The sequence below is a fragment of the Giraffa tippelskirchi genome, chromosome 8 (assembly GCF_054371585.1).
Source record: "Giraffa tippelskirchi isolate mGirTip1 chromosome 8, T2T-mGirTip1v1.2.pri, whole genome shotgun sequence".
In the NCBI taxonomy this organism is placed as follows: Eukaryota; Metazoa; Chordata; class Mammalia; order Artiodactyla; family Giraffidae; genus Giraffa; species Giraffa tippelskirchi.
Genome location: NC_137282.1, coordinates 125,280,447 through 125,306,030, shown reverse-complemented (window position 1 = coordinate 125,306,030; position 25,584 = coordinate 125,280,447). Strand labels below are relative to the sequence as shown.

At 58.7% G+C, this 25,584-nt stretch overlaps 1 protein-coding gene across 4 annotated transcripts; it reads left to right on the top strand.

The window, feature by feature from the left end:
• The first annotated feature begins 2,606 nt into the window (after positions 1–2,606).
• SPDEF (SAM pointed domain containing ETS transcription factor) lies at positions 2,607–25,529 on the top strand. Of its 4 annotated transcripts, XM_081517736.1 has the most exons (16): positions 2,607–2,863; positions 2,977–3,019; positions 3,170–4,178; positions 4,591–4,754; positions 6,901–6,966; positions 7,529–7,613; positions 7,763–8,931; positions 10,222–10,386; positions 14,997–15,175; positions 15,288–15,446; positions 16,519–16,659; positions 18,155–18,613; positions 20,897–21,094; positions 22,723–22,770; positions 22,893–23,039; positions 24,716–25,529. In XM_081517736.1, the coding sequence occupies exons 12-16, from the start codon at positions 18,178–18,180 to the stop codon at positions 24,763–24,765; spliced, it is 879 nt and encodes a 292-aa protein (XP_081373862.1). In that variant the 5' UTR covers positions 2,607–2,863; positions 2,977–3,019; positions 3,170–4,178; positions 4,591–4,754; positions 6,901–6,966; positions 7,529–7,613; positions 7,763–8,931; positions 10,222–10,386; positions 14,997–15,175; positions 15,288–15,446; positions 16,519–16,659; positions 18,155–18,177; the 3' UTR covers positions 24,766–25,529. The 4 variants fall into 4 exon arrangements, with proteins under 4 accessions (XP_081373862.1, XP_081373861.1, XP_081373860.1 ...); XM_081517735.1 differs by lacking the exons at positions 2,607–2,863; positions 2,977–3,019; positions 3,170–4,178; ... (1 more) ...; positions 6,901–6,966; positions 7,529–7,613 and having other exon boundaries at positions 8,518–8,931; positions 24,860–25,529; XM_081517734.1 differs by lacking the exons at positions 2,607–2,863; positions 2,977–3,019; positions 3,170–4,178; ... (6 more) ...; positions 15,288–15,446; positions 16,519–16,659 and adding an exon at positions 17,516–17,563 and having other exon boundaries at positions 24,860–25,529.
• Positions 25,530–25,584: the final 55 nt, after the last annotated feature.

Sequence of the window (25,584 nt, the reverse complement as noted above, 5' to 3'; positions counted from 1 at the left end):
TGGAAGCATCAGGCTCTTGCGTCACCAAGCTGGGCTGAAGGGGGCCCTCGGGGGGCAGGGGGCGGGGAAAGGAGGCCAGCAGAGAGCGTGGGGCCAGCCAGGGTCCTCCCCACGGCTCCCCCAGATGTCAGAGGTGGGGCCCTGTAGGGTGATGGGGGCTGAGCCCATGGCTGTGGCCCCCTGAGCTGAGCTACAGAACATGGCAGGGGTGGTGTGGGGGTTGGGTGGAAACTCGTCATCAGGGGCTCTGGAGCCCAGAACAGGAAGTCAGCTGGAAAAATGTACCCAATGAATCTCCAGCATCAGTGGACAGGGTCTACTGAATCCTCAGTTGTGCCTCAATTTCCTCATCTGTAAAATGGGGACACGTTGGGGTCAAAAGTCTAGGAAGGGGACTTCCCTGGTGATCCAGAGGTTAAGAATCCACCTGTCAATGAAGGGGACATGGATTCAGTCCCTGGTCTGGAAAGATCCCACATGACATGGGGCAACTGAACTGGTGCACCACGGCTGCTGTGCCCACACTCCAGAGCCCATGAGCCACAGCCACTGAAGCCCACGTGTCCCAGAGCCCACTCTCCACAAGAGAAGCCACCGCAATGAGAAGCCTGCGCGTCCCAAGCCCCCGCTCACCACAGCCAGAGAAAGCCTGTGCACAGCAGAGAAGACGCAGAGCAGCCAAAAATAAAATATAAAAATAAATACATAAAATTGAAAAAAAATTTAAGTATAGGAGGATTAATGTGAGAAATACGTGAATTAATTCAGTAGCATGGCTGGTAATAACCTTGACCCGGGGTTAGCAATTGGGTCCCTGTGTTCATTATGTGATTAATAACCAAGGGGGCCTCTGGTGAGTGTGGGTCATGAACTCAGGATTATGGTCAGTCCAGTTAACAAGGGTCCCAAACACAGCCTCTCAAGTGCTTGACACCTGCTCTGTGCTCCCTAACCCTGGCCACAATACAGATGAGAGAGACAGAGGTCCCCACTGGGAGAACCTTCCACTGTCGACAGGTCCTGGCTGTGTGCCAGGCACTCACACGTTCTCTCGTTTGCTCCTTACAACATCCCTTTGAAGAAGAAATTCTTGCATCCCTTTCAGTGAGAAGAGAAACCGAGGCTGGGCAGGAAACTGACTTGCCCAAGGTCACACACACAGCCAGAAGCAGCAGAGCTGGGACTTAAACTTAGTTTCCAGGCTCTGCTCCTCCCAGATGCTTCTGCAGCTCCATAAAAACGGTGCCCGAGGGTCTCTGGATGCTGCCCCCACCACCCCAGGGCCCTGAACCTGCTCAGCTCCGTTTTCTCATCATTTCCTTAGAGCCTGTCGGGCTGCAGGAGCGCGAGTGTGTGTCCAGAGAGAGCGTCAAGGGTAGAGGGGCTCCTCCTGGACGGACTCACCCTCCAGGTCAGGCTGTTGGTGGACCTGGACATCCAGGGGCCGATGGAGAGCACAGGGCTGGCGAGGGAGCCGGAGGACCCGGGCACCGGGCTGCCGTCCCCACCACGACGCCATCCACACACACCCTGCAGCCTTCCACCCGGGCCGAGCCCTGACCCTCCGCCTCAAACTCCACCTGGCGGGCCCCTTGTCTACAAAAGGCAGAGTCAGGCGGCTGTCAACACTGCACTTCCATGCTCAGCCCACCCCCCAAACTGTCCAGCAATGGCCTACTGTCCTGCCCAGGGCCCTGGCACAGCCCCAGGCCACGGGAATGCGAGGAAAGGTCCTGGCTGGGCTCGAACTCCTGCTGGCTCTGCTGCCATTGTGCTGTGTGACCTTCGGCATTTCATCGCCCTCTCTGAGCCTCAGTAAAAAGGGATCTCGGAGGACTGGCTGATATCTCTCCTCCTCCTGGTTCTGCCCTCCTGTGGGATTCTAACCCCAGGGAGAGAGTTGGAATCCTTCGGGTCTTGATTCAAACATCACCTTCTCAGACTCTGCCGGACCCCTCACCCCCTTCACACACACACTTAAAATTGCCCAACACTTCCCATTCTACACCCTTGCTTCGTTTTTGCCCCACTGCAGGGGTCATCACCTGCCGACACACTCTCTTACCTACTTATTTGTGTTTATTTACTGTCTCCCCAGCTCCAGTGTCAGCTCCGTGGGGGAGTGAGGTTGGTGTGTCCCTTCCGCGGGCAGCAGGTGCTCAGCAAATAACATTTGCCGAGGGTGTGACAGGGGGCGGGGGGGTCGGCGTGTAACAGGCACCCGCGGCTGGGGAGGGGGTGAGGGAGTGGGTGCTGCAGGTGTGGGGTGCCCGGTCAGGGCAGGATGGGAGGGGGCACCTTTCGGCCTGGGCGGTGCCCGCGGGGCGGTGACGGGGGTCTGAGTCCTTGCGGGGCGGGGGGCCCTTCCCAGGACGTGCCCCCATCCTGTCCTCTGGGCAGAAGGAACCGCGGAAGGAAGGCAGCCTCCCGGTTCCCCCTGCCCCACGCTGCCCCGCTCGGAAAGCACGGCCCTGATAAGGTGGGTAAATTTCAAAGGGGCTGATAGCAGGCCCGGGGCGCTGCCAGCGGCCTCCCCGACTTCCCACCCAGCCCCCAGGACGGCCTGCGAGCAAAACAGGTTCGATTGTGCTCTTATCTGGCTCTGCGGTTTGGTCGGCCCGCGGCCCCGCACTAATGGGGGAAAGGCAGCGACTCGCGGGCGCGGGAGTGACGCGGGCCGCCGCCCCCACCCCCCACGACGGCGCGGGGGCCGGGCCTGGCTTGGGCTCCCGGCTCCCGGCCTCCGCGCCCTCCGCCTGCCTCAGTTTCCTCCCTGCGGTTTAACCCGGGCCGCGGGTGGGAGACGTGCTGCCTCCCAGGGCGGTGGGGAAACTGCCGTGAGTTAAGCACGCAGGGAACCGGGGTAAGTGCTGGGCAGGAAGGCCTGGGAAGCGAGGATCCGAGGCTCCCAGGCGGACGTCTAGTCCGCCCTGCGCCCCGGCCTCATCCCCCTCCTCTCCCTGCCCTCTGCTCCAGCCCACACAGCCTCCAGCTTTGCCTCCGCCTGGAATGCCTACAGGTAACTGGGGCTCACGTCTTCACCTTGCCCCCTGCGTCCCACCCAGCACCCACCACGAGCTGTTTTTCATGGCCCTCATCAGCCCCTGGCGTGCTATGTAATTCACTCCTTTGTAACTTTCCCTGTTGACCGCCTGTCTTTCTCCTCTAGAATGTAAACCAACCAAAGTTCTCTACTGTGTCCCAGGGAGCCCTGCCTGGCCCACAGTAGGCCTGCAGTCCATGTGTGTGCAGTGAATAGATTCAGATGGCAGAGATCCAGCCCGGGGCCAGGTTGTATCTTGGGTCATCATCCTGCTCTACCATCGCGGGGGCCTGGCAGGGGAGAAGTGGATGTTTCATGTTTATATATGTATGTCTGTGTGTCCTCCGTGTGTGTGTGTCCTCGCTGACCCCCTGGGAGGCCTGCAAGGTTCCCCAGGCTTGGAGCCCATCTCTGGCAGGAGCCCTGTGTGACTTGGTTCCCAGGGAAGCTCTTGAGAGCTATGCTGGGCCCTGGGGTGGAGTGAGGCTTCCTTAGATGCGTCCCAGGTGTGAATGGGTGATGGGGTGGATGGATGAGGCTGTAGACAAGAGTGTGTTGGGGGGTGGGCACCAGAGACCTTAGATACAGGGAAGACTGGTCCCTCTGCTCAGCCTCCTTTTAGGGGGAAATGTCTGGGGGGGAGGAGGGATGGCAGTGGTGAGGAAAAGCCTTTGGCATCTCCTGTCGATTTTTCCCAGAGTGGAGAGGATCATGCATACAGTAGGTATTCGTGAAACCAGTGAACCATAGATGGCTAGCCTTGGGAGAGATGCTGGAGGTCACCTGGGCCCTCCGAGGCCACCAGGCCTTGAACTCCTCCAGGACAGACTGTGCCCGGCCACCCTGCCCCTAGTGCCCGTACAGGGCCTGCCACAGAGTAGGTGCTCAGGGAATGCCTGCTGGCCTGCCCAGAGCACCGTGTCACGGCCCAGGGACCTTGCGTGCTCCAGGTGGTGGGAATCCTTGGATATGTGGGCCTGAGGACACAGCACCCCCGCAGCTGACCCCGGTCTATTCCTAGTCCCCTTGCCCACCATCCAGCAGCAGCACATGTCCTGGGAAGAGAATGCCGACAGACGCAGCCCAGATTCTGCCTCTGCCACTTGCCGGCCTTGACTTTGGAGCTTGTGAGAAGGTCAGTGAAGCCCCTAGGTGCTTCTCGGTGAGATGAAATAGCACACGTCCCCTTACATAAGCACGCTGGGGATCTGGGCTCAGATGCTGCCCTACTGTGTGTCCTTAAGCCTGTTCCTTAGCCTCTCTGGTCTCAGGGGCTTCCTCTGGACCGCACAGGCTGGGTGGTCTCCAGGTCCCACAAACCAGGCTTCCTGCCCACCCAGCCCTCACTGGGTGACACCATCCGAGTGACCAACCCCAGACTCTGCAGCAAGGGAGCCCCTCCCCAAGCCATTTCCCTTCTCATAGCTGGAGCCTGGGTCAGGGCAGGGCCTGGTGTCAGCCAGGCGGGGGAGGGCAAGGACCCACTGGCAGCCCTGTCTCTCTGTGGCTGACACGGGTCCCCGCTCTGTCCTCACTGTCACTCCCAGGCTGCAGCTCCTAGGAGAGTGGGACCCAAGGACATGGGAGCAGCAGTCTATTGACCACCTGACCAACAGACAAAGACAGATTGGCCTTTCCAAAGTACATCCACTTCCTTTCTCAATTTTTCATCACTCATCACAAGGCCCCACCAGCAGGATCAGCAGGGCAGGTATTATTTCCATTTCACAGGTGAGGTGATGAAGGTCCAGAGGGGGCCAGGGGCTGGCAGCGCCAAGCCAAGCCCTGGGCCCTGCCTCTCATCCACGCTCTTGACTCTCTGATGGGCTTGGATGCAGGGAGGAAAGCTCTGGAGGCAGCTGCTCCAGAAATCACCGTCTGTGTTGAGTCTGAGGCTGCTCGAGCTGGGCGAAGTCGCTGCCCTCAAGGAGTTAGAGTCTTGGGAAGGAAAGAAACACTGGAAAATGGAGCTCAAAGAATTGGGACGTATGGGGTCTGCACGGGCTGGAGGGGACATGAGAAAACTCTGGAGTAGAGAGCTCTTGAGCTGGGGCTCAAAAGATGAGGATTCTTTCAAATGAAGTAGAAGAAACTCAACTCCATTTGAACAACAGAAAAAGGGCTTTCCTGGTTCATCCAGGTGTTCCGGGGCAATGGCTCCACCAGGCTCCTTCTCTGGCTGTCAGAGCTCACAGCCCGAGGGGGTGACAGCTCCCAGTGTACATGCTCAAGCCTGAGAAACCCCAGTGGCTGGAGAGAATGTTATCTCAGTAGGTCAGAGAAAAGTTCCAGGATGGAGTGGGTGTGTGTTGGACCCCAGGTCGGCAGCAGGTGGATGTGGGAGAGGCATTGCCCATAGTGGATGGGTGGGGAAGAACAGGAGGGGGCAGATTTCGCCCCCTGAGGGGCTGGCCTGAGGGGGACTGAAGGGGAGACCAGCCTTGGGGAGCTGTGGGCAGGAGACGGAAACTCTAGTAGGCCCAGTGAGCTGTGCCAAGGATCTGGGACTTGACCCCAAGAGAGTAAGGTGGCTAGTAAGAGGGTAATATCAGACATAAGGTGATCTAGGAAACTTCAGATATGAGCTTATATCTGATTCCCATCTAAGACCTTGGGCAAGACATTGTAACATCTGGGCCTCAGTTTCTTCACCTGGAAAATGGGCACAGTAACTTATCTGGAAGGGCTGCTATGGGGAATAAGACATGGCTTTGTGGTTGGTCATCAGCAAGCCCCTGGGACAGGGCATTGAGGTTTGCAGAGCACTTTCACCACCTTATCTCACCCCTCACCACAACTCTAGGCTTCCCTGGTGGTTCAGATGGTAAAGAAACCGCCTGCAGTGCAGAAGACCTCGGTTCAGTTCCTGCACTGGGAAGATTCCCTGGAGAAGGAACCTTTTAGTTTTATTGTCCAGTCTGGTTTTCTTGCCTGGAGAATTCCATGGACAGAGGAGCCTGGAGGGCTACAGTCCATAGGGTCGCAAAGAGTTGGACACGACTGAGTGACTAACACTAACTAAGTAATACCACAGCTCTGAGAGTTCCTCAGAGAGGGGGAGGGGGAGGGGGAGTTCGGTAGGTTCCAGCCAAAGTCACAAAGGTGGAAGGTGACAGAACTAGGGTATGTATTTGGCTCAAACCCTGAGCTGGTGTCACAAGACCATGCTGGTGGGGTATGTGTTACCCGGAGTCCCTTATTTAGCCCTCCCTTCCCCTAGAGCCCACAGGCAGGTTTGCCCCAGGCGAGCACCAAATCTGCCTTGAACCCACCTCTGGCATCCACCCAAGCAGCCTCTTAGCACTGTAGTCCATGTGAACCCCAGCTGAGTGGATGGAGGGTCCTCTCCTTACTACCTCTGAGATCTTTCCAGCCTCCAAAGGCAGCTTTGTTTCCTTATTTAAGGCCTGGGTGGGTATAATCACTGTCCATTCTCAGCACATCTTAGTCTGGTCCATCCACTCAGGCCCACCATTCCTGGAGACACCTATGAAGTGCTCCTTTGGGTCCTGGCAAAGCTGTACCAGCATTCAAGGAGCAGCCTTCCCAAGGTCAAGGTTTTCTGTGGTATGACCAGTTCCCTTCTCAATGCCATCCAGCAGTGAAATGTCTTCTCTGGCTGCAAGAGTATTCTGTCTTCATCTATCTACCCATCTTCTGGTCTGTCTCATATAGAATCAGGCTTGGCTTTGAGTAATAAAGACACCACTTAACAAAAATCAAAGGTCTGTTTCTCTCATAAAAGTCCTGAGGCATGCAATCCAAAGCCAGTATGGAGGTTTTATGCAGTCCTCAAAGACCTAAGCTGCTTCCAGCTCACTGCTCCACCATTTTGTTTTCATGGTCCAAAATGGCAGCCAAGATTCCAGCTATCACAGCTGCATCCCAGGCAGTAACACAGAGGAAGGATAAAGAAGAAGGAGGTAAATCATACATGCTAGTTTACTTTTTTTCTTGATAGTTTACTTTTAAGAAAGATTCATAGCAAATGACACGTGACACCGCTACTTGGTCAGTCACGTCTAGCTGCAAGGGAGTCTGAGATCGTCTTAATTCCAGGTAGCCAAGTTCCCAGGTAAAGTAGGGGTTTGTTTACTGAGGAAAAGAGAGTGGACATTGGGGGTAACTATCTATGACACCCCATCCATTCAATAAGCATTTATTGGATACTCCCTGTACTTACCCACGTTACAGTATTTATAATGTGATTAATACCTTAGCATCTCATGAGTGATAAACTGTGCCTGGCACTTAGTAAGTGCTCAGTGGCCCTTACTATTAGTGCTGATATAAGCACAAGCTTCTGGGAGAATGGAGAGAGGATCCCGCCTGGGAATGTTGGAGGTCTTTCTCTTTTTCTTGGTTCTGGAAGGCTAGGATGGTTGACTGCAGTTGTTTTGGAAACTCATGTTACCTCGCCAATCTCCATTCCATCCTACCTCAACCTTCTCAGGGAAATGACTCTGATAATTCCTCCTTACCAAGGTGGCCGTGATAGTTAACAGCTGAGTACAGGCTCTCCAGGGTGAAAAGTGCAACCATATGGAAGAGAATTCTGGCATCAGTTACGGTGAGGGGGCTAGTTCTAAAGACCCTGGACTCGTCCTGAAGCCCTAGAAAATTCATACTGTAGGTTGTCACACAATTGTGACTGTAGTCACACAATTACTTCTGAAATGGGAAAATAACAATACTCTAAAAAATGCCTCCATCTGACAGCGTGGGGGTTGCAGATGCCAGGTGCCCTTCCAAGGTGATTCAGAGCAAGAGGCCCTGGAGGGCAGGGCAGCCCTCAACCCACCTGGCAGGATAAGGAAGCTGAGAGCTCGGCTGCGTGGCCTTGCTTGGTCTCTCGGAGGTGGAGGAGCTCAGGTGAGTGCTGGGGCTGGAGCTTCTGTGCCTCCCCCCACGGGGACTGTGGAGAGCCAGCTGCTGCTGGCCTGGGAAAGTGAGCTACCTGTCCTTCCTGAGCACCAGGGTATGACAGGCCTGCGCCAGGCCCTGTGGGGCACACAGGGCATAGGATGGGCGGGCCTATGAGCCTCGGGTCTCTTTCCCCAAAGCTCTCTCCATCCCTGACCTGGGGAGCCAGACAGCGCCTCCTCCAGGAAGCCCTTGTTGACTTCCTTTGCCAGATGCCCACCATCAGTGTTCTGCCACATCCCTCCACTGGGCTTTTTCCAATGCTACCTGCTCATCTGTTCCCTGCCCTCAGCTGACCCTACTCCATATAACCCCTGTACCTTGCGCCTAAGATGAACTCGGTAACAATATATCAACTAATGAATGAGTGAGTGAGTGAATGCATGAATGAGTGACTGAATGAGTTCTCAGGCTGCCAAGGGGTGGTTCCCCCAGCGAGGAGGGGGAGGCCTGCAAGGGTTAACCAGGAGTCTGTCTGTGGTCTGAGGTAAGCAGGGAGCGTATTTGTTCAGGTAAATAAGGAAGGATTACTTATAATGGGAAATCAGGCCCCGGCCAACTCTTCATCTCATGCTGCCTAACTTCCTCCCAGCACATTCCTGCACTCCTCCCGTGTCCGCACTGCCCCGCAGACCTGGTCCCCCGAGCCCACCGCAGCCTCCCTTGTAAGCCCCCCTGGCGGAGTCTCGCCACGGTGCCAGCACGTGGCTCTGAGCTGGGGGCAGGGGGGCTCCCTACGGGGCGCGCAGCCCCGAGACCTCAGAGAGCCGCCCGTCAAGGGTGGCCAGGCCCCCGGCGGCCCACCCGAGTGCCACCTCCGCCCTCGGTCCTGCTGGCCCCTGGCACCATCGGCGCCCCAGATGCCTGGCTGAGACCCAGCAGTGGTCCCAGCTGCCCGTGCCCCCACCTGGCACCCAAGGTTGGCACCGCCGCGGACAACTCCTTGGGCACCAGGCAGCTAACGGGTAAGTCTGGTGGGGGGCAGTGCCCTGCCATGGGGGCTTTCCCCTGCCAGCTCTGGCAGGTGGTGGGTGGTGGAGGGAGCTTTCAACGCCAGGCTGCCGGGTGTTGAAGACCCTGATCTGGGTCCTTCACCCTCAGAAGCCCCCGATCCCTGTGCATGCTGCCTGCCCGGTCTGCCCCCAATGGGCTGACCCCAGAGCCTGGTTGAGGCCCCGGCCTGGAGAGGGCAGCCTGGGGTGCCCCATGTCTGTGATGAGCCCACCCTGCCCAGCCTGAGGGAAGGCGGCTCTGCAGGTGCAGAGCCTCGGCCCCGAGACCTGGCTGGTTCTGCTTGGCTAGTGAAACACAAGCACCCTTTCTGTGGCTGCCAGCGCAGCTGCTCTGCCAGGGGCAGGGTCCCTCAGAGCCTGGTCACGAGTGGGCAGGGGCCTGCTGGAGCCTGGAGGCTCCGGGTCAGGGCCAGGGTCCAGGGTTGGAGCAGGGGCTATGGTCCCAGAGCCCAGGGGCTTGGGTTGGGGGTGGGTGGGCGTGGTGAGCACGGGAACCAGGGGATCTGCGTGATTGCCTTGGGTCCCCGGGGAGGCACAGCGCCTCTGGGCACGTGGGGAAAACAGTGCGGGTGAGGGCAGGGGGGCCTGGAGGTGCCCCTTTCTAGGACTTGCCAGGTGCCTCCAGTGGGGAGGGAAGGAACTGGGTGGTGGGATGACAGCGTGGAGGGCTGAAGGGTCTCGGTGGCTGGAGCCGCCCCGGAGCTGGACAAGGCGTGTGCATGTGGGGCGGGGGCAGCACCCTGAGCTAGTCCCGGGCCCCTCTCCCCTCCAGCTGGGCCTGCCCAGCAGCCCGCACCCAGGCCTCTAGCAGGCTATCCCCTGCCTGACAGCCAGGACCTTTCTGCTCCTCTTTAGCCAGGGCTGGGACTTGGCCTCACTTCCTGCCCCTACCTCCCCAATAAACAGCTTCACGGGCTGCCCCAGGCCCCAGGTGGCAGGCAGGAGATTACCCATCAGACGGGGTGCCCAGGCCAGGGCTCAGCTCAGCCAGCCAGTCCGCTCACCCCCGTCCACCGCAGGGAAGGCTGGAGCCAGGGACCCCCCCCCAGCTGCTCAGAGCTCCCCCAAAATTCAGATTTCAGAGCTCCCGGGAGGTTGGGGTGTGGAGGAGATGGTCTCTCATGGGGTCAGGGACCACCTGCCCCTTTGAGAGCCTAATAGGCACCATGAGGGGCCCAGAGCTGAAAACTCAGCCCCTGCTGGACTTGATATTGTGTTACTGATTATAAAACACTTTGGCAGATGCCGTGTCACTTGGTTGCCACAAGCCCCTGGATTACACAAAACTCCTCTTGTCAACTGAGCCTGAGGAAATAGGGTGAAACTCAGTAGGTGCTCAATCAATGCTCAGAAAGTGACACTGGCAGTGAGTGGAAGGACCAGGAGAACCCACTTCCTGCCATGGAGGTGATTGCAGCCATAATGGGAATAACCCTGCAACAAACTAGAGCACAGCCGTGTGCTGACCGACTTGGTGCAGCTTGAGTGTAACTGGGGACAAGGCCCCCTGGTGGAGGGCAAGAAGGGGCAGGTCAGAACCCGCAAGGTGTGACCTCAGGCAAGTCACTCTGCCTCCTTGCGCTTGCAGCTCCTTGTCTGTGAAATGAGAAGGTTAGACAAGGTGGCCTCAGTGAAAGGAAGCTTCATGGAAGAGGCAACCTGGAGTGGGGTTTTGAAGGCTGTGTAGGAGTTGGTGGAGGCAGGCTGGCTGGCGGGATTTGCCTCTTTGCGAAACTTGTGTGCTTTCCCAGTCTGGTCTCCTAGGCTGAGGTCAGGGCGGGTGGGGGCCTCTGGCCCGGGTTCCTCCTAGAGGCCAGGGAGGAGTGAGTGAAGCCAGCAGCTGCCCTGGACCGGGCTATAGGGCAGGCTGACCTTGGGGCAAGGTCCAGGGCTCTCCCATCACCGTTTTCAACTCTCCCCCAGACTCCACCCTTTGGCCCTGCCCCTCCGTCCAGCATCACCACCTGCTTGTTCCTTTGTTCCCCTCACTTCACCCTATTACCTTTCCCTCCCTCTTCTCCAGCGCTGTCCCCTCACCTGCTCCCACTCCACCTTCATGCTTGCTCAGCCCATTGTAATTCACAAGGAATTTCCATCCACAGCCCCCCTCAATCTCCACAACCCCTGTAAGACCTGCTCTTAACAGCCCATTCAACAGACATTCAGCTGAGTTTCTTGCCCCACTGCCAGAGCTAGGGTTGGGGCTCAAAACAGTGTGGGACCCTCCCCTGCCCCCACCCCGCCCCCACCGTGCACCCCCAGCCAAGAGAGTGGCCTGTCAGGTGGAACAACTCTTCCCAAAGCAAACTTTGCACAAGCTGAGTTGCCCTGGGCCCTTCCTGACATTTAATGCCAGGCTCCTTCCCCTGCCTCGTTTGCATGTTCCCAGTCCAGGAGGTGCCCCCTGCCAGATTCTCCTCTCCCACCTCTCAGGGCCTCCAGACTCCTTCAGGTCACTCCTCCTAGCCCAGGGGCTGGAGGGGGACTCTGCGGGAGAGAGATGGGCCAGAGCCCTGCCTGGGCTGTGGGAAGGACTGATGAGGTCTGTCCAGGACCGCCAGAATCCAATGGGCGCTTGCTTTTCGCTCCAGCTCTGGGGTTGAGGAGAGGGAGTCTGGGGGTGACTGCCTGGGTTAGGGTCCCAGCAGCCAGACTCGGTGGCAGGGTGGGGCCCAGGTCTCTGCTCTCAGGGCAGCGAGTTGGCCTGAGGGTTGCTGGGACCAGTGCTTCCTGCCTCTGATGTCCAACCCAAGTCAGCCTGGCAGGCACGATGGAGGTCATGGGGTCTCAGACTCCAGACAGTGTCTGGGCCAGAAGAGCTCTGGGAGCTGACTTACCTCCTGGGAGACCAGAGGAGGAGACTGAGGCCAAGGAGACCAGGGGCTGCCCAGGGCCTCAGATATGGTGGAAACAAAGCAGATTATGAATCCCCATCTCCAGATCTGAGGCCTCGAGTTCTTTCCAGGCCTCCCACCCCTTTGGAGCAAACTCAAATACAGGGGTGAGCTTGGGGCTGAAGGGGGTCCCTGTACCTGCAGGCTTCAGGCATCCATGCCACCCAGACCCCCCAATGCGACTTTCGTGGGGCTGGCCCCACAGATAGCCCGAGCAAGGCAGCAGGGGTGACCCTAGAACTCGGAGGGTGCCAAGACTTCAGCAGGAAAGAGGGCAGAGCTCAGCCTTGACTCCCAGTCCCTGCCCGGTTACCATGGACACATGTCCCCAGGCACTCACCACCCCTTGCCTGTCAGGTGGGAATAATCCTGGCTGCCCCAGGAGACCATGGGGGAGCCCAAGCAGTGTATTGATTTGGCCTTCACCTTGTCCCTGGAAGGGCTGGGAGTGTGTGTCAGTGAGGCGGGACAGGGGGGCAGGAAGTGGATGCCTGTGATCCCCACGTGCGGGAGCAAATGGGAGGTGATGCTGGTATGTACTCACGCCTCGGGCTCCTGGCTGCCCACAGGAACGGTGGGCAACGCAGAAAGCAAAGTCGCTCTTTGCGACCCCATGGACTGTAGCCTACAAGGTTCCTCCATCCATGGAATTTTCCAGGCAAGAATACTGGAGTGGGTTGCCATCTCCTTCTCCAGGGGATCTTCCCGACCCAGGGATCGAACCTGGGTCTCCCGCATTGCAAGCAGACACTTTTACCATCTGAGCTGACCACAATTCCTTGATGTCCCTTGACTCTCTTTGTTTCCTGCCCCCCATCCTCCTGCTGCTTGGCCCTGACCCCACTCCCAAGTCTCCCTGGGCCTGTGGGCTGGCTCCCCAACTTAAATCTCCCCAAGTTGAACTTTTGCTCCTGCTAGTTGCTTCCAGCTCATTCCTTTCTTTTTATGTTGGCTGAGCTGTGCAGTGTGCAGTATCTTAGTTCCCTGACCAGTGATCGAACCTGTGCCATCAGCAGTGAAAGCCTGGAATCCTAGCCACTGAATCACCAGCAAAGTCCCTGGATCTAGCTAGTTTGAAGAGTGGTCTCGGAGGGCAGGGGAGCTGCATTTTCCTGGGAGTGTAGCAGCTGTCCCGGGAGCAGTGAGGGGGCTGGACGGGGGCAGTGGGCAGGGCGGGAAGGGCCTGTCTAGGGGAGCAGGAAGGCTGAGGTCAGAGGCAGGGAGGCTTCAGACGGCAACAGGCAGGCCCTGGGCGCTGACCTGGGCAGGCCCGGCTTCTCTCCAAGGTGCTGACCAGCTGACTGGGGGCTGAGGGGACAGGCCCACGTGGCCCCTGGTCACTCTGTGTGGCTCCCAGGGGCCGCACCCCCGAAGCCCCCTGATCAGACCCATTCATGGGGACCCAGATGTTCGGATGGACGGTGGGAAGGGCCGACAGCGGTGGGGAAGCCAGAGGTGGTCTGCCCCAGGTGCCAGAGCCAGGAGACTCTGGGCGGAGTGGCAGGCCTGTCACACCTTGCCCCGGCCCCTCCCCTCTCCTCACAGGGCCTGCAGTCCTGGGTCCTGGGCAGACTAAGGTGGTGTCTCAAGATTGAGATGGGGGCGCGGGCATACTTACCACCCCCGCCCCCAACAACCCCACTGGGGGTAAGATCTGAGCATGATGTGAAAGACAGGCTCCACCCTCATGACCACCCAGGGCCTCAGTAAAGACCTCCTGGTGACTCCCTGGGGCTGTCTGAGCATCTTTCTAATGTCCGGGTGGCCCCGAGAGGCAGGAAACAGCTGCTGTAAATCTCTAACTTTGGGTTCCCCTGCCCCCTCTCCCCTCTCTGTCTTCCTGGGGGACCACGAGATATGGAGAGAAGGGGCCGAGGTGGTAATCCTTCTGGCTGCAGCCCCGTGAGTCTGCCCTGTCTCTGGCCTCGGCCTCCACCAGCTGTTACCAAACTTCTTTGTCTGGAGTCAGAGCCAGTGCCTCTTGGGCAGGAGGGAACCAGTACACGCTGAGCCTTAATCCAGAAAAGATCAGCTCGAGGTTTGGGCACTGCAGGCATTGCTCAGGAGACGGGCAGCCCCTCGGGCCTGGGCTGTCGGGAGGGACCGGGAGCTGGCAGAGCCCGGGTTCGTCTCAGGGCCCTCGGGTGCAGTGACCCAGGCTCTGCTGTGTGACCACGGACACCTCCCAGCCATTCTCTGAGCCTTATTTTCTCAGTGTCCCTGTGCGGAGACCATCACCCACGAATGTACTCATGGCTGAACCACACAGATGGGGAGAGCTGAAAAGTCAGAGGAGGGAGCGGCTGAGGAGGACTTTGGGCTCAACTGTGATGAGAAGGAAGGAGCATCGTGGGCAGGGGGACAACGAAAACAAGAGAAAATAGCCATGTCACACCCACAGCTCAGGGTCCGAGGGAGAAACACCGCTCCCATCAGAGCCTGGATATGTGCTTTGCTCCAGACCCTGCCCCTAACCAGTGAATAAATCCACTTCTCACTCTGGGCTCTGAGCTCTAACGTTCAGAGGTGGGCACCAGCCCCTGGGATCAGGCAGGGCAGGTGGTGGGGAGCTGTGGGAGGTTCTAGAGCCCAGGGCTGCCCGATGAAGAGGTGTTGGAGGGAAGCGAGCTTGACCGTGCTGTGGAGTGAGAGGACAGGAGGCAGGAATGGACTCTGGAGGACCAAGCTGACCAGTCAGGAGGTGGTCAGGGCCCTGGGGAGATGGGACCAGCCAGAGCAGGAGCCTCAGAGGGCACGTGGTACAAGAGCAGAGACCGCCCATGGCCAGCTGGGGCCCTCAGGCAAGCTGCACAACCTCTCGGAGGACTACTGTCCACATCCACAAAACAGGGTGCCTGAGTCCCTGTGGGTAGTAAAAGGGTGACGGGTACACATGCTCTGGCCACAGTAGGTACTCAGCGCGCGTTCTCTGCCCTCCCGAGTCCAGCCCTAGAGCCTGGAGAAGATGTCAGAGTTGCAGGCTGGGCACACCAGCCCCTGGCTCATTGAACTGTAAACCCAGGTGTCCTGGGCTGGGCTGAGCCTTCCACACTGCGTCCCACCTGCAGGTGATGGGCTCTTTCCTCCTGCCGCACAGTTAATCATTAACTTCTTTTTCACCAGGGAGGTGTTGGAGCTGGGACCAAGCCTTGGTTGAGAGCAGGTTCCTTGGCATTTAGGAGCAAGGTGACGGGGGGCTGGAATGTGGGGTGTGGAGGAGAAGGTGGGAGATCTCTGCTGGTGAAGGATCCCTGGGCCAGGAGCCAGAAGACCTGCATCTGAGTCGTTCACTTCTCTGCGCCGTAAGCACAGGGATGAGCGCTAAGGCTCTCTCGGGAAGGGGGTGAAGGCAAGGGCTTCCGAAGTCGCTTGACCAATGTGTCAGGGATATGTCGTCATGTCCTCTCCCGGCAGATGCTGCCCCCCACCCTAGCCATTCATCGTTACTGACCCCTCGCGCCACCATGCCCCTATGCTACCTGTGACCGAGGCCAAGCAAACAGGAGGGCCGCGAGGGAGGCAATTTCTACTGCCTGTTGGAAAAGATTCCGTCTCCCTGGCGCATGGCCCAAGGTGTTGGCAGGGACTGTCCTAACGTGGCAGGTCGGGGAGTTCTGGGGACGTGGATGGGGCGGGAGGCAGGCAGGGGGTGATGAGGGAAGGGTGGGGTTGAGGGGGCTCTCCAGGGGTGGGGCTCCCCGGGGGGTAGGGTGTGGGCACAGGCCAGGGTAGGGACCCAGGGCAGAGCGGGCTGTTGGCTCTGCCTGGGTAAATAATATGGGCCCACAGCACACACGTGTATTTGCACAGAAGGACTTGAAATGATTCCAGGCCTGCCCTCTGTCCCCCACAATCCTGGCCCCCCCATCCCTGCCCACCCCACCCCACCCCGAACTTTCCTTCCTTGTCACTTAAAGGAACTTGAAAGGGAGACTTGAAATGAAAGGGAACACCTTTCTTTCTTGCTGGCATTCTCTGTGCCACAGGAAGAGCAGAGCTGCCAAGTCAGGTTGGGCAGGTTGGGTACTGCACAAGGGTAAGGAGCAAGGGGGAGCTGAAGTTCCAGTTGGGCTCCACTCACCAAGCCGCACTACCCAGAGAGGAAAGGGCATTATTTTCTGAGTTGTGTGCAGTTGCACTAGCTGCAGCCCTAGGTATAGAAGCCAGAACCTTCCAAACGGGGCTCTTCCTCTACCCCATCTGCACACTGCAGCTGAGCAGTTCTACCAGCTTCTAGTAAAGCCTCCCCCTCATACTTGCCAGGTGCCTTCAAAGCAGCGGTTCTCCAACTTGAACCCCCATCACAATCAAAGGGTCTCTTGAAACTCATTGCTGGGAATTCCCTGGCAATCCAGTGGTGAGGACTCTGGACTTCTACTGTAGGGGGTACAGGTTCAATCCCTGGTCAAGGAACTAAGTTTCCACAAGCGTGAGGTGTGGCCAGAAAAAAGAAAAGAAATGCCTTGCTGGGCCTTCCTTCCCACCCCTGAGCTTCTGATTCAGCAGCTCTGATGTGGGCCTGAACATTCGAGTTCCTCATGGGTTCCTAGGTGGTGCTGATGCTGCTGATCCGGGCACATTTTGAGAACATTGTTAAAATAGAAATACCCTCAAGAAAGGACACATATGAACTTGCCCTTATCAGGTTTATCTGCTCCTTTCCGCCTTTGAGGATGACCCACTGTGTGACGGGGAGCATGTGTTTGTTGGTCATCTCCCACATCTGTCCTGATGTATTCTTGACTGTCAAGCCACGGAAGTATCCCAGGGACCCCAGTTCTTTGGTGTACGTACGCCTTGCAGGTCCCCTGCCTTACCCAGACCTCCAATATGGGGCTCAGAGAAAAGGGTCCGGGGGTGGGGGGCAGCAGAGCCTGGGGACCGATGGGGAGGAAGGCCTCTAGTTCTTGGCGTTGAGGCCAAACGGTGCCCCCTGGGTGGCCTTGGTGGGTCCAGGGAGAGTGGGGGTGACTTGCCAGGGCCTCATTTGTCCCCGTGGGCCTGGGCCTTCTCTCCAGCCCCTGCAGCCGTGGGGAAACTGGGCTGTGCAGGTCCGCAGAAACGTGCACGTGGGCACCTCCCACCTGGGGAGCTGCGAGTTCCTCCAAGGCGCGAGGGGAGAGGAGAGGGCCTCGGGAGCTGGGAGAGGCCGCGGCAGCACCTTCTAGGGCAGGACGAGGCAGGGCGCTTACCAGGAGCCTGGCCCGGAGTGGGGCTGGGGCCGGGCACACCTGTACCTGTGCTGCTGGGTGGCCGCCTCAGCAGCGCTGGGCTGGGAATTTATCCATATCCCCACACGACCCTGTGGGGCTTCCCTGGTGGCTCAGTGGTAAAGAATCCGCCTGCAATGCAGGAGACCAGGGTTCGATCTCTGGGTCAAGAATACTCCAGTATTCTTGCCTAGAGAATCCCATGGACAGAGGAGCCTGGCGAGCTGCGTGCGGTCCATGGGGTCGCAAAGAGTCAGACTAAGCTCACAAAACCAGCCCTGTGGGAGGGGCAGGGGGCCACCTCCCTGATCTGGGAGGGGCTTCTCCCCTGCCACACCCTCACTTGCTCCTTTCTGTCTTCACCTGGGAGATCTTTGTGACCTTTTCCCTTCCCTGCCCTCTTCAAGGGCAAAACAAAAGCAAACAAGCTTTGCTCCAGCAGAAAAGATTAGGAATCTGCCTGCAATGCAGGAGACCTAGGTTCGATTCCTGGGTCGGGAAGATCCCCTGGAGAAGGAAATGGCAACCCACTCCAATATTCTTGCCTGGAGAATCCCATGGACAGAGGAGCCTGGTGGGCTACAGTCCATAGGATTGCAAAGAATCAGACATGACTTAGCAACTGAACCACCACCACCACCGTAGAAGGAGCTTCCTCAACCGGACAGCAGACTGGGATCTGGGCGGGGGGGCCGGCCGCCTTGTCCAGGCCTCAGTTTGCTCATCTGTGAAATGGAACTAATTGTGCCTTCCTTTGTGAGGACTGAATGAGATCGGGCACCTCAGGAGATTGTTTTAAACAGGTTACTTGTGTAAAAATATGCTGCTCCCAGCACCCCGGCTTCCCTGGGGAGTGAGGGAGCTGTCTATTTGCAGCTCTGCGTCCCCTCCCAGCCACAGGGCCCGTCTGCCCAGCCCCGTCTTAGCTGCCCAGTGACCCGGAAGCCCCGGCTCTCTCCCAGGCCCAGCCGCTGCCCACTTGGCTCCGCATCTCCCTAACCAGCTTAGCGGCCCCCACGGGGACAGGGAAGCAACTGGGGCCTGACGCTCCCTCCTCTCTTGTTTCTGTAGACACAGCCGCCAGTCCTAGCAGCATGGGCAGTGCCAGCCCGGGCCTGAGCCCCGGGCCCCCCGGCCGCCTCCTGCTGCCCCCGGACAGCGCGCTGCGGGCAGGCCTGGAAAAGGCGGCCACGGGGGTGACGGGGCCCGAGCGGCGGGACTGGAGCCCCAGCCCACCCGCCACCCCTGAGCAGGGCCTGCCCACCTTCTACCTCTCCTACTTTGACATGCTGTACCCTGAGGACAGCAGCTGGGCGGCCAAGGGCCCTGGGGCCAGCGCGCGGGAGGAGCCGCCCGACGAGCCGGAGCAGTGCCCAGTCATTGACAGCCAAGCCCCGGGGGTCAGCCTGGACCTGGCTCCAGGCGGGCTGACCCTGGAGGAGCACTCGCTGGAGCAGGTGCAGTCCATGGTGGTGGGCGAGGTGCTCAAGGACATCGAGACGGCCTGCAAGCTGCTCAACATCACGGCAGGTGAGCCCCTCCTCTGCCCGTGGAGGCCACCGGGAGGGGCAAGGGTGCCACCTGGCGCACCGTGGTCACCCCCAGAGATGCTGATGCTTCTCCACGTGCAGCCAGCCCTTAACACAGCAGCGGCGAGCCTGGGAGGCAAGGTTCTCAGCCTCTCTGCACCCCGACCATGCCAGCCTGGTGTCCCCACGTGGCAGGCACCGGGTGAATGAATACGAGCTCTGCAGCATCTGACCTCCTCCTGCTCTCACTCGGCAGACCGTGGTCCCCTGATCTGTTCTGCTCCAGACTCTCCTGCCTCTTTGCCGTCCCCACAGCACTCACACCTCAGGGCCTTTGCACTTGCTAGTTCCTCAACCCGAGTGCTCTTCCCTCAAATATCTACTTGGCTCACCCCTCACCTCCTTCAGGTCTTGACTCAGATGGCACCATCTCCATGAGGCCTTTCCTGACCCTTCTATTGAAACTGCTGCCCAGACTCCCATCTCTTAGTCCTCCAACCTGCTCTGTTTCTCTCATGGTTCCTACCGTCTGATATGCTGCATGTTTATCTTGGTCCCCGACTGTCTCCCTCACTGGAATGTACATGCCCCAAGGCCAGGGATTTTCACTTATTTCCTTCACTGCTACATCACTAGCTTCTGCTTCCCCCTTGGCTCAGCGGTAAAGAATCCGCCTACCAATTCAGGAGACCATGGTTCGATCCCTGGATCGAGAAGATCCCCTGGAGGAAGGCAAGGCAACCCCACTCCAGTATTCTTGCCTGGAGAATCCCCATGGGTAGAGCAGCCTGGCAGGTTACAGTCCATGGGGTCGCCAAGAATTGGACACGACTGAAGCAACTGAGCACGCATGCACACACATCCCTAGCTCCTGGGATGGTACCTTGTACTTAATAGAGGCTCAACACACAATCACTTAATATGTCCATGTCCCTTATATGGGGGATTCAGTGTGCACACAGCAGAAAGGCTCCTCTGTTCATGAAGTTGACGTTACAGTGACGAAACAGGTCATAGATAAATAGGTCAATGTGTCTCTGGTCCCGTGGGGGTGCGGGCTCTGAGGAGGAGAGCCATCGGGAGGTGAGGCGCGTGTGTGTCTGGGGCCTGGAGGGTGTGGTTGTGGAGCTGATGCTGCTGGTTGAGAGGCTGCTGGCGCCCCCCCTCCCTGGTCCTGCCAGCGCCTCTCCAGCTTTGGGCACGTCTGATGCATGTCCTTGGCCTTCGGGCCCTGGCGTCTGAGTCTCTCACACAGGAAAGATCCTAAGGCATCCCTCAGACCCGACTCCTCCTCCCCAGAGTCATCCGGGCCCAGCCTCTGCCCCCCAATAGTCTCAGCTGGGGCCCCCCCTTGAGGCAGCCCCTGCTCAGGCCCCCACCCCCAGTGACTCAACGCCGCAGCCAGCCCCCACCCCAGAGGTTTTCCCACGGTGCCTCCCGCCCCGGGCTGGGAGGGCCCTGCCCTGTGAACAATAGGGACAGAAACAAATGGCTTTGACCCTGGGGAGGAAAATGGGTTTATTAAGTGGGGGCAGGTTGGTCTGCAGGTCACCCCCTTAGAGCATGGCATTCACTTGGAGGCCCCATTGTGTCTGTGCCCACAGCTGGGCCCCCGCCCAAGCGCCCTGCTGTGTTCACCCCAGGGCGGCTCCCCAGGGAGACGACTGGAGCCCAGCCAGGGACGCCCTCTGGGCCTCAGTCCCGTGAGCACCCCCTGCCCTGCCCTTTGCCCATTCCATGCATTCACGCCCTGACAGCCAGCCCTTTGTCAGGTGCTGGATGAGGGGATGGAGCCCCCCACCCCGTGTCCTAGTTTCCTCCTCGGTAAGACATGCTGTGAGGTAGCGGGAGGGGCCCATCGCTGGTTGGGTTTTTCTCTGGTCCTTTGAGGGTTTTGGGCAGGTGAGAGGAATCTGGGAAAGAAAGAAGCTGGGGTGTCTCTGGTATAGTATCACTGTCCCCTCCAGGGCTGGGGCTCCCCAAAGGGCCCTTTGGAGGGGCTACAGGGGCGTGGGAAGAGCTGAGGTCCAGGTGAGATGGAGGTACAGAAGCTCCAGGCTACCCTGCCCTGAGCCGTGTTTGCTTTTGGGGCCCTGGATCCTTCCCCTCTTCCCCTCTCTTCTTGAGTAACTCCCCCCCACAGAGCCCCTCAAGCTTCTGTCTGGCCTGGAGGCCGTTCCAGGAGAGCATAATTTCCCCCGGGGGCTCCATCAGGGCAGAGGGGGCCCCCTGGGGGCAGTGCCTTCAAGCAGATTCCGAGGCTGAAAGAGTGTCTCTCTCTCAGACCCTGTGGACTGGAGCCCTGGCAACGTGCAGAAGTGGCTCCTGTGGACCGAGCACCAGTACCGACTGCCCCCCGTGGGCAAAGCCTTCCAGGAGCTGGGGGGCAAGGAGCTGTGTGCCATGTCAGAGGAGCAGTTCCGCCAGCGCTCGCCCCTTGGCGGGGATGTGCTGCATGCCCATCTGGACATCTGGAAATCAGGTGGGTGGAGCACCCCCCACCCCACCCCCAGGCTCCAGGCCCGGGACATCAGGGGAGAAGTAAGGCCAGGATGCCTGCCTGCGAGTTACAGGGGAAGCAGCGCCTTGTCCCAGTCTGGGTTCCATTCTGAATCCCGGCCCCACTGACCGCTGCCTCCCTGGATCCTGGGTGAGCCCTCCAGCCCCGACCCCGTGCCTGCCCTGGTCAATGCAGGACAGAGCACGTGGCAAGTTAAAAGTACAAGTTAGACTGTGAAGACGCAGGACATTGGATGCTGCGAAGTCCTCCTTCCTTGTCCTTGTAAAAATTTTGTGTTTGTTTTGTGTTGTACTTCATTAAAGCAGAAATAAGGCAGTAAATGTACAGAATTTTTTGCAAAAGCAAACAGTTGTGAACCACGGTATACCTTGGGGGGTACCCCTCTCCCCTCCCTCCCCTGGCCCTCCAACCCCCTCCCTTGAGGCAAACACTGTTGCCAGTTTCTCGGGCACCTTGCCAAGGGAGGTCTATGCATATACAAGCAAGAGTAAGTGTGACTTCTACCCTTTCCTAACACGAAGCGTATGCGTGTCACGCTGTTCTATATTGTTCTATCTTGGACCTTGTTCCCCTTCGTTGTTTGCATAGCGGACCTATTTTTAATCTTTTTTTTTTTTTTCGCGTGACTGCATGGCTTTTGGGATCTCAGTTCCCCAACCAGGGATTGAACCCAGGCCCTTGGCAGCAAAAGCACAGAGCTCTAACCACTGGACTGCCAGGAAATTTCCTTTTTTTAAATGTATTTGTTTTTATTAATTTTTGTTGTTGTTGTTGCCCTAGGTTGTCACTGCTGCCAGTGGGCTTTCTCTAGCTGTGGCGAGCGGGGCTCCTCTTCGTGGCAGAGCCCGGGCTCTAGGGCACGCAGGCTCAGTAACTGTGAGGCAGGAGTTTAGCTGCCCTGCAGGGCATGGGATCTTCCCAAACCAGGGATCAAACCTGTGTCCCCTGCTCCCTGAGTCAAGGCCCTGCCCCTTGGGGCCCCAGATGAATGAGGGGACAGGTCCCACTCTCGTGGCCCGATCAGAGACCAGTGTCCAGCCCCCAGCCCAGGCCTCTTGCCGGGGGCTGGCAAGAGCAGTGGATGGGGTGAGGCTGAGAGCTGGATGGTGGTGTGGGCAGAAGGTGGCTGCCTCCGCCTCCCACTGCTTTTTCTGGGGAGGGAGGCAGGTGGGGAGCCGGAGGGGATGGAGGGGTGCACAGAGCTGGCAGCTGGAGGGCAGGGAGTGTTTTTGTTATGCTGGGTTCTGAGCGGGATGCGCACCATGCAGACCTCATCACCACGCATCCATGCAAGACCTGTGAGGGGGTGTCCTGGGCCCGTTTCACAGGTGACCAGCAGGGCTCAACATGCACTCTCCTCTCTGAACCAGGGGCCGCACGCAGAAGGCCCCTCTCAGCTGCCAAATCCTAAACTTTCTTCCAGGAAGCAGCTCTGTAAGCAGCTTGTCTCCCAGACTGGCAGGAGGGAGAGAGCCACCAGGTGGGGGTGGGGGTGGGGGTTCTGTGACCCCACAGTTCCACCCAAACAGCCTCCTCCTCCCTTGGGGGGTGTCTCTCTGGGGTCCCAACTTCCTCTCCTTGCCCTGCAGCTGCCTGGATGAAAGAGAGGACATCCCCAGGGGCGATTCACTTCTGCGGTGAGTCAGGCAGGGCAGGGAGGCGGGTGGCCAGAGCTCCGGGTCTGGGGGGTCATGAGGTGGCGGCCACTGAGGACTGGGGCTCCCCGCTCACCACCACCCCCTCTCCACCAACTGTGCAGCCTCGACCAGCGAGGAGAGCTGGACGGACAGCGAGGCAGACTCATCCTGCTCGGGGCAGCCCATCCACCTCTGGCAGTTTCTCAAGGAGCTGCTGCTGAAGCCGCAAAGCTACGGCCGCTTCATCCGGTGGCTCAACAAGGAGAAGGGTGAGTGGCGTTGAGGGCAGGACGGGAGGCTGCAAGATGGGGGGGAGCTGTGGTCCTGCCCGGCGCTGTGCAGGGGCTGCAGCCACCCCTACCTTTGCTTTGAATGCCACACACGCACTCTCACTGGACCAGCCCAGGGTCTGTGCCACCTGTGTCCACACCTGTCCCCCGCCAGGCTCTGCCTGCTGAGGGTCCCCAGCGGCCGCGTGCCCGGGACGTAGCAGGGCCGCACAACTCCACTGAGAATGGGACAGGGTCTCTACCCTCAAAACATCAGCGCTGCACTGAGGAAGCCGGTGGTGTCCCGTGAGAAATACAGAGCAAACCACACAGGCAATGTTAGATTTTCAAGTAGCCACAGTTTAAAATGCTTAAAAACAGGTCAATTTAATTTTAATAATACATCTATCTAATCCAATAATCTCAACATATAATCACTATAAAATTATTAATGAGATGTTTTACTAAGTCTTTCAAATCTGGTGTGTATTTCACGCTTACACTGCATCTCAATTCAGAGTGGCTACTTTTCAAGGACTCACAGGCACAGGCGGCTGGTGGTGACTGCTCTGGGCAGCACAGGGCTGGATGGTGCGCGCGTGTGTTTTGAAAAAGGCCCAGAGCCGAGAAACCTGGGTTCTAGGTCCCATTCTGCTGTTAGTAGCTATGGGTACCCAGACTCCAGTCTTTGTATTTGTGAAACAGACTAGATTCAGTCATCCAACAAACCTTCGTTGAGCACTTCCTCTGGTTCCACACTTGCTCAGCCAATGTTTATGGAGGATTATAGTGTCCTTCAGCTGTGGAAAGGATTCAGCGACACCCCATCCTCTAGGGACCTGCAGTCTTGTAGGAAAACCAGCAGTGAAATAAGCTGGTGTGCGGAACGCACCTGGCTGCGATGGGACCAGCTGTGCCCGGGTTGGGAGGACCTCAGAGAGGAGCGACTCTGGGGCTGAGTGCGGAGCTCGGGGAGGGCAAGGGCATAGGAAAGGTGGGGACGTTCCTGCACGAGGTGTGGTGATCCTGTGTGTGTATTTGAGACAGAGTGAGCCGGTCCCCCAGGGAGACCATCCCACGATGGAGGACAGGGAGATGAGGGAGGGCGGGGTGATCTGGGAAACCTGCCTGGAGAGGGTGTGCTGACCTGGGTTTTGCCAGGCGCTTTAGACGGAGAACTGGGGATGTTAGTGAGTAATAGCCCCTTTCCCCGGGCCCTGCTCCAAGGACTTTCTGTAACCACTCGACAAGACGGTGGTCACCACAAACACCTCTAACTGACCGGAAAAGGGGGGTCTCAGCTTCTAAAGCTGGAAAACGGCCGAGCCAGGATTCCAACCCAGGTGGGCTTGGTTCCCAGTCCACTCTTTCCACCATCTCTTACCAGAAAGGGCTGTGTGGGCCGAAGTGGCTGCGAATCCCACAGAGGTCTCACAGGCTGGGGAAATGCACAGATGATCTTGCGAAACGAGCCGCGTCCGCAGCCCGGAGCCCCACTGGGCTTCATTGTGGGCTGTTTAGGAGCTGGGGCTGGCAAGGGCCAGGCCTTAAAGGCCCCAAGTCACCCACCGCAGGCTCACCCTGCACCCAGGAGGTCTGTGAGTCCACAGTAGGATTTCCCACTTCCCGGGCCCTATGCCATACCTCCCCACACGTTGATTTAACCCTCAGCACAGCCGTGGGAGATGGTCTTGTGGCCCCACAGCCTGGCCCGACTCCAGGGTGACCCCAGCTCCCCTGACTCTGCGAGGCTGATCTGCTGGTCTTGGTCTCTCTCCCTCCTGCTCCGCTGGCTCTCCCTGGGCCCCCTGCTGCCCCAGGCATCTTCAAAATCGAGGACTCCGCGCAGGTGGCCCGGCTTTGGGGCATCCGCAAGAACCGCCCCGCCATGAACTACGACAAGCTGAGCCGCTCCATCCGCCAGTATTATAAGAAGGGCATCATCCGCAAGCCCGACATCTCCCAGCGTCTGGTCTACCAGTTCGTGCACCCCATCTGAGCGCAGCTGCCGGGTCCCGGGCCTGAAACTTGCCCTCGCCAGACCTCCCTCCTGCCTGCCCTGCCTCAGCCACACCCAGAGCTGGGAAAGAGGGCAATCTGCTGGCATCCAGTTCAAGGTCAGGGAGGGATGGCCCACTGCTCCCAGAGACGTCAGTGAGCTCTCTGGGAAGAGAGCCCCAGGGTGGGGGGTGCTTCGTCCTTGGGCCTGACGCTCCACGGCCAGTCCACTGGAGGACAGACGGAGGCAGGGCTGTCCTCGGTGTTCACGGCTCCCCGGGGAAGGCCCCCCACTCCATTGCAGCCTCTGACCCCAGACAGAGCCAACAGAATGGCAGTGACTTGGCCAAGGCCACTTGCCCTCCAGTGCCCTCTGTTGCCCGTCCGGCACTGTGCCTGGCATGGTGCCAGGAGACATCTGGACCCCCCCCCACCAGAGTTGGGAAGCCAGGGGTGCCCTGGGGACAGATAATAAAGATCCTAGAGAACTGATGTGGTCCCAGTGTCTGCAGTGAGTGGGAAGCACAGCCCGGAGGCCATCCATACT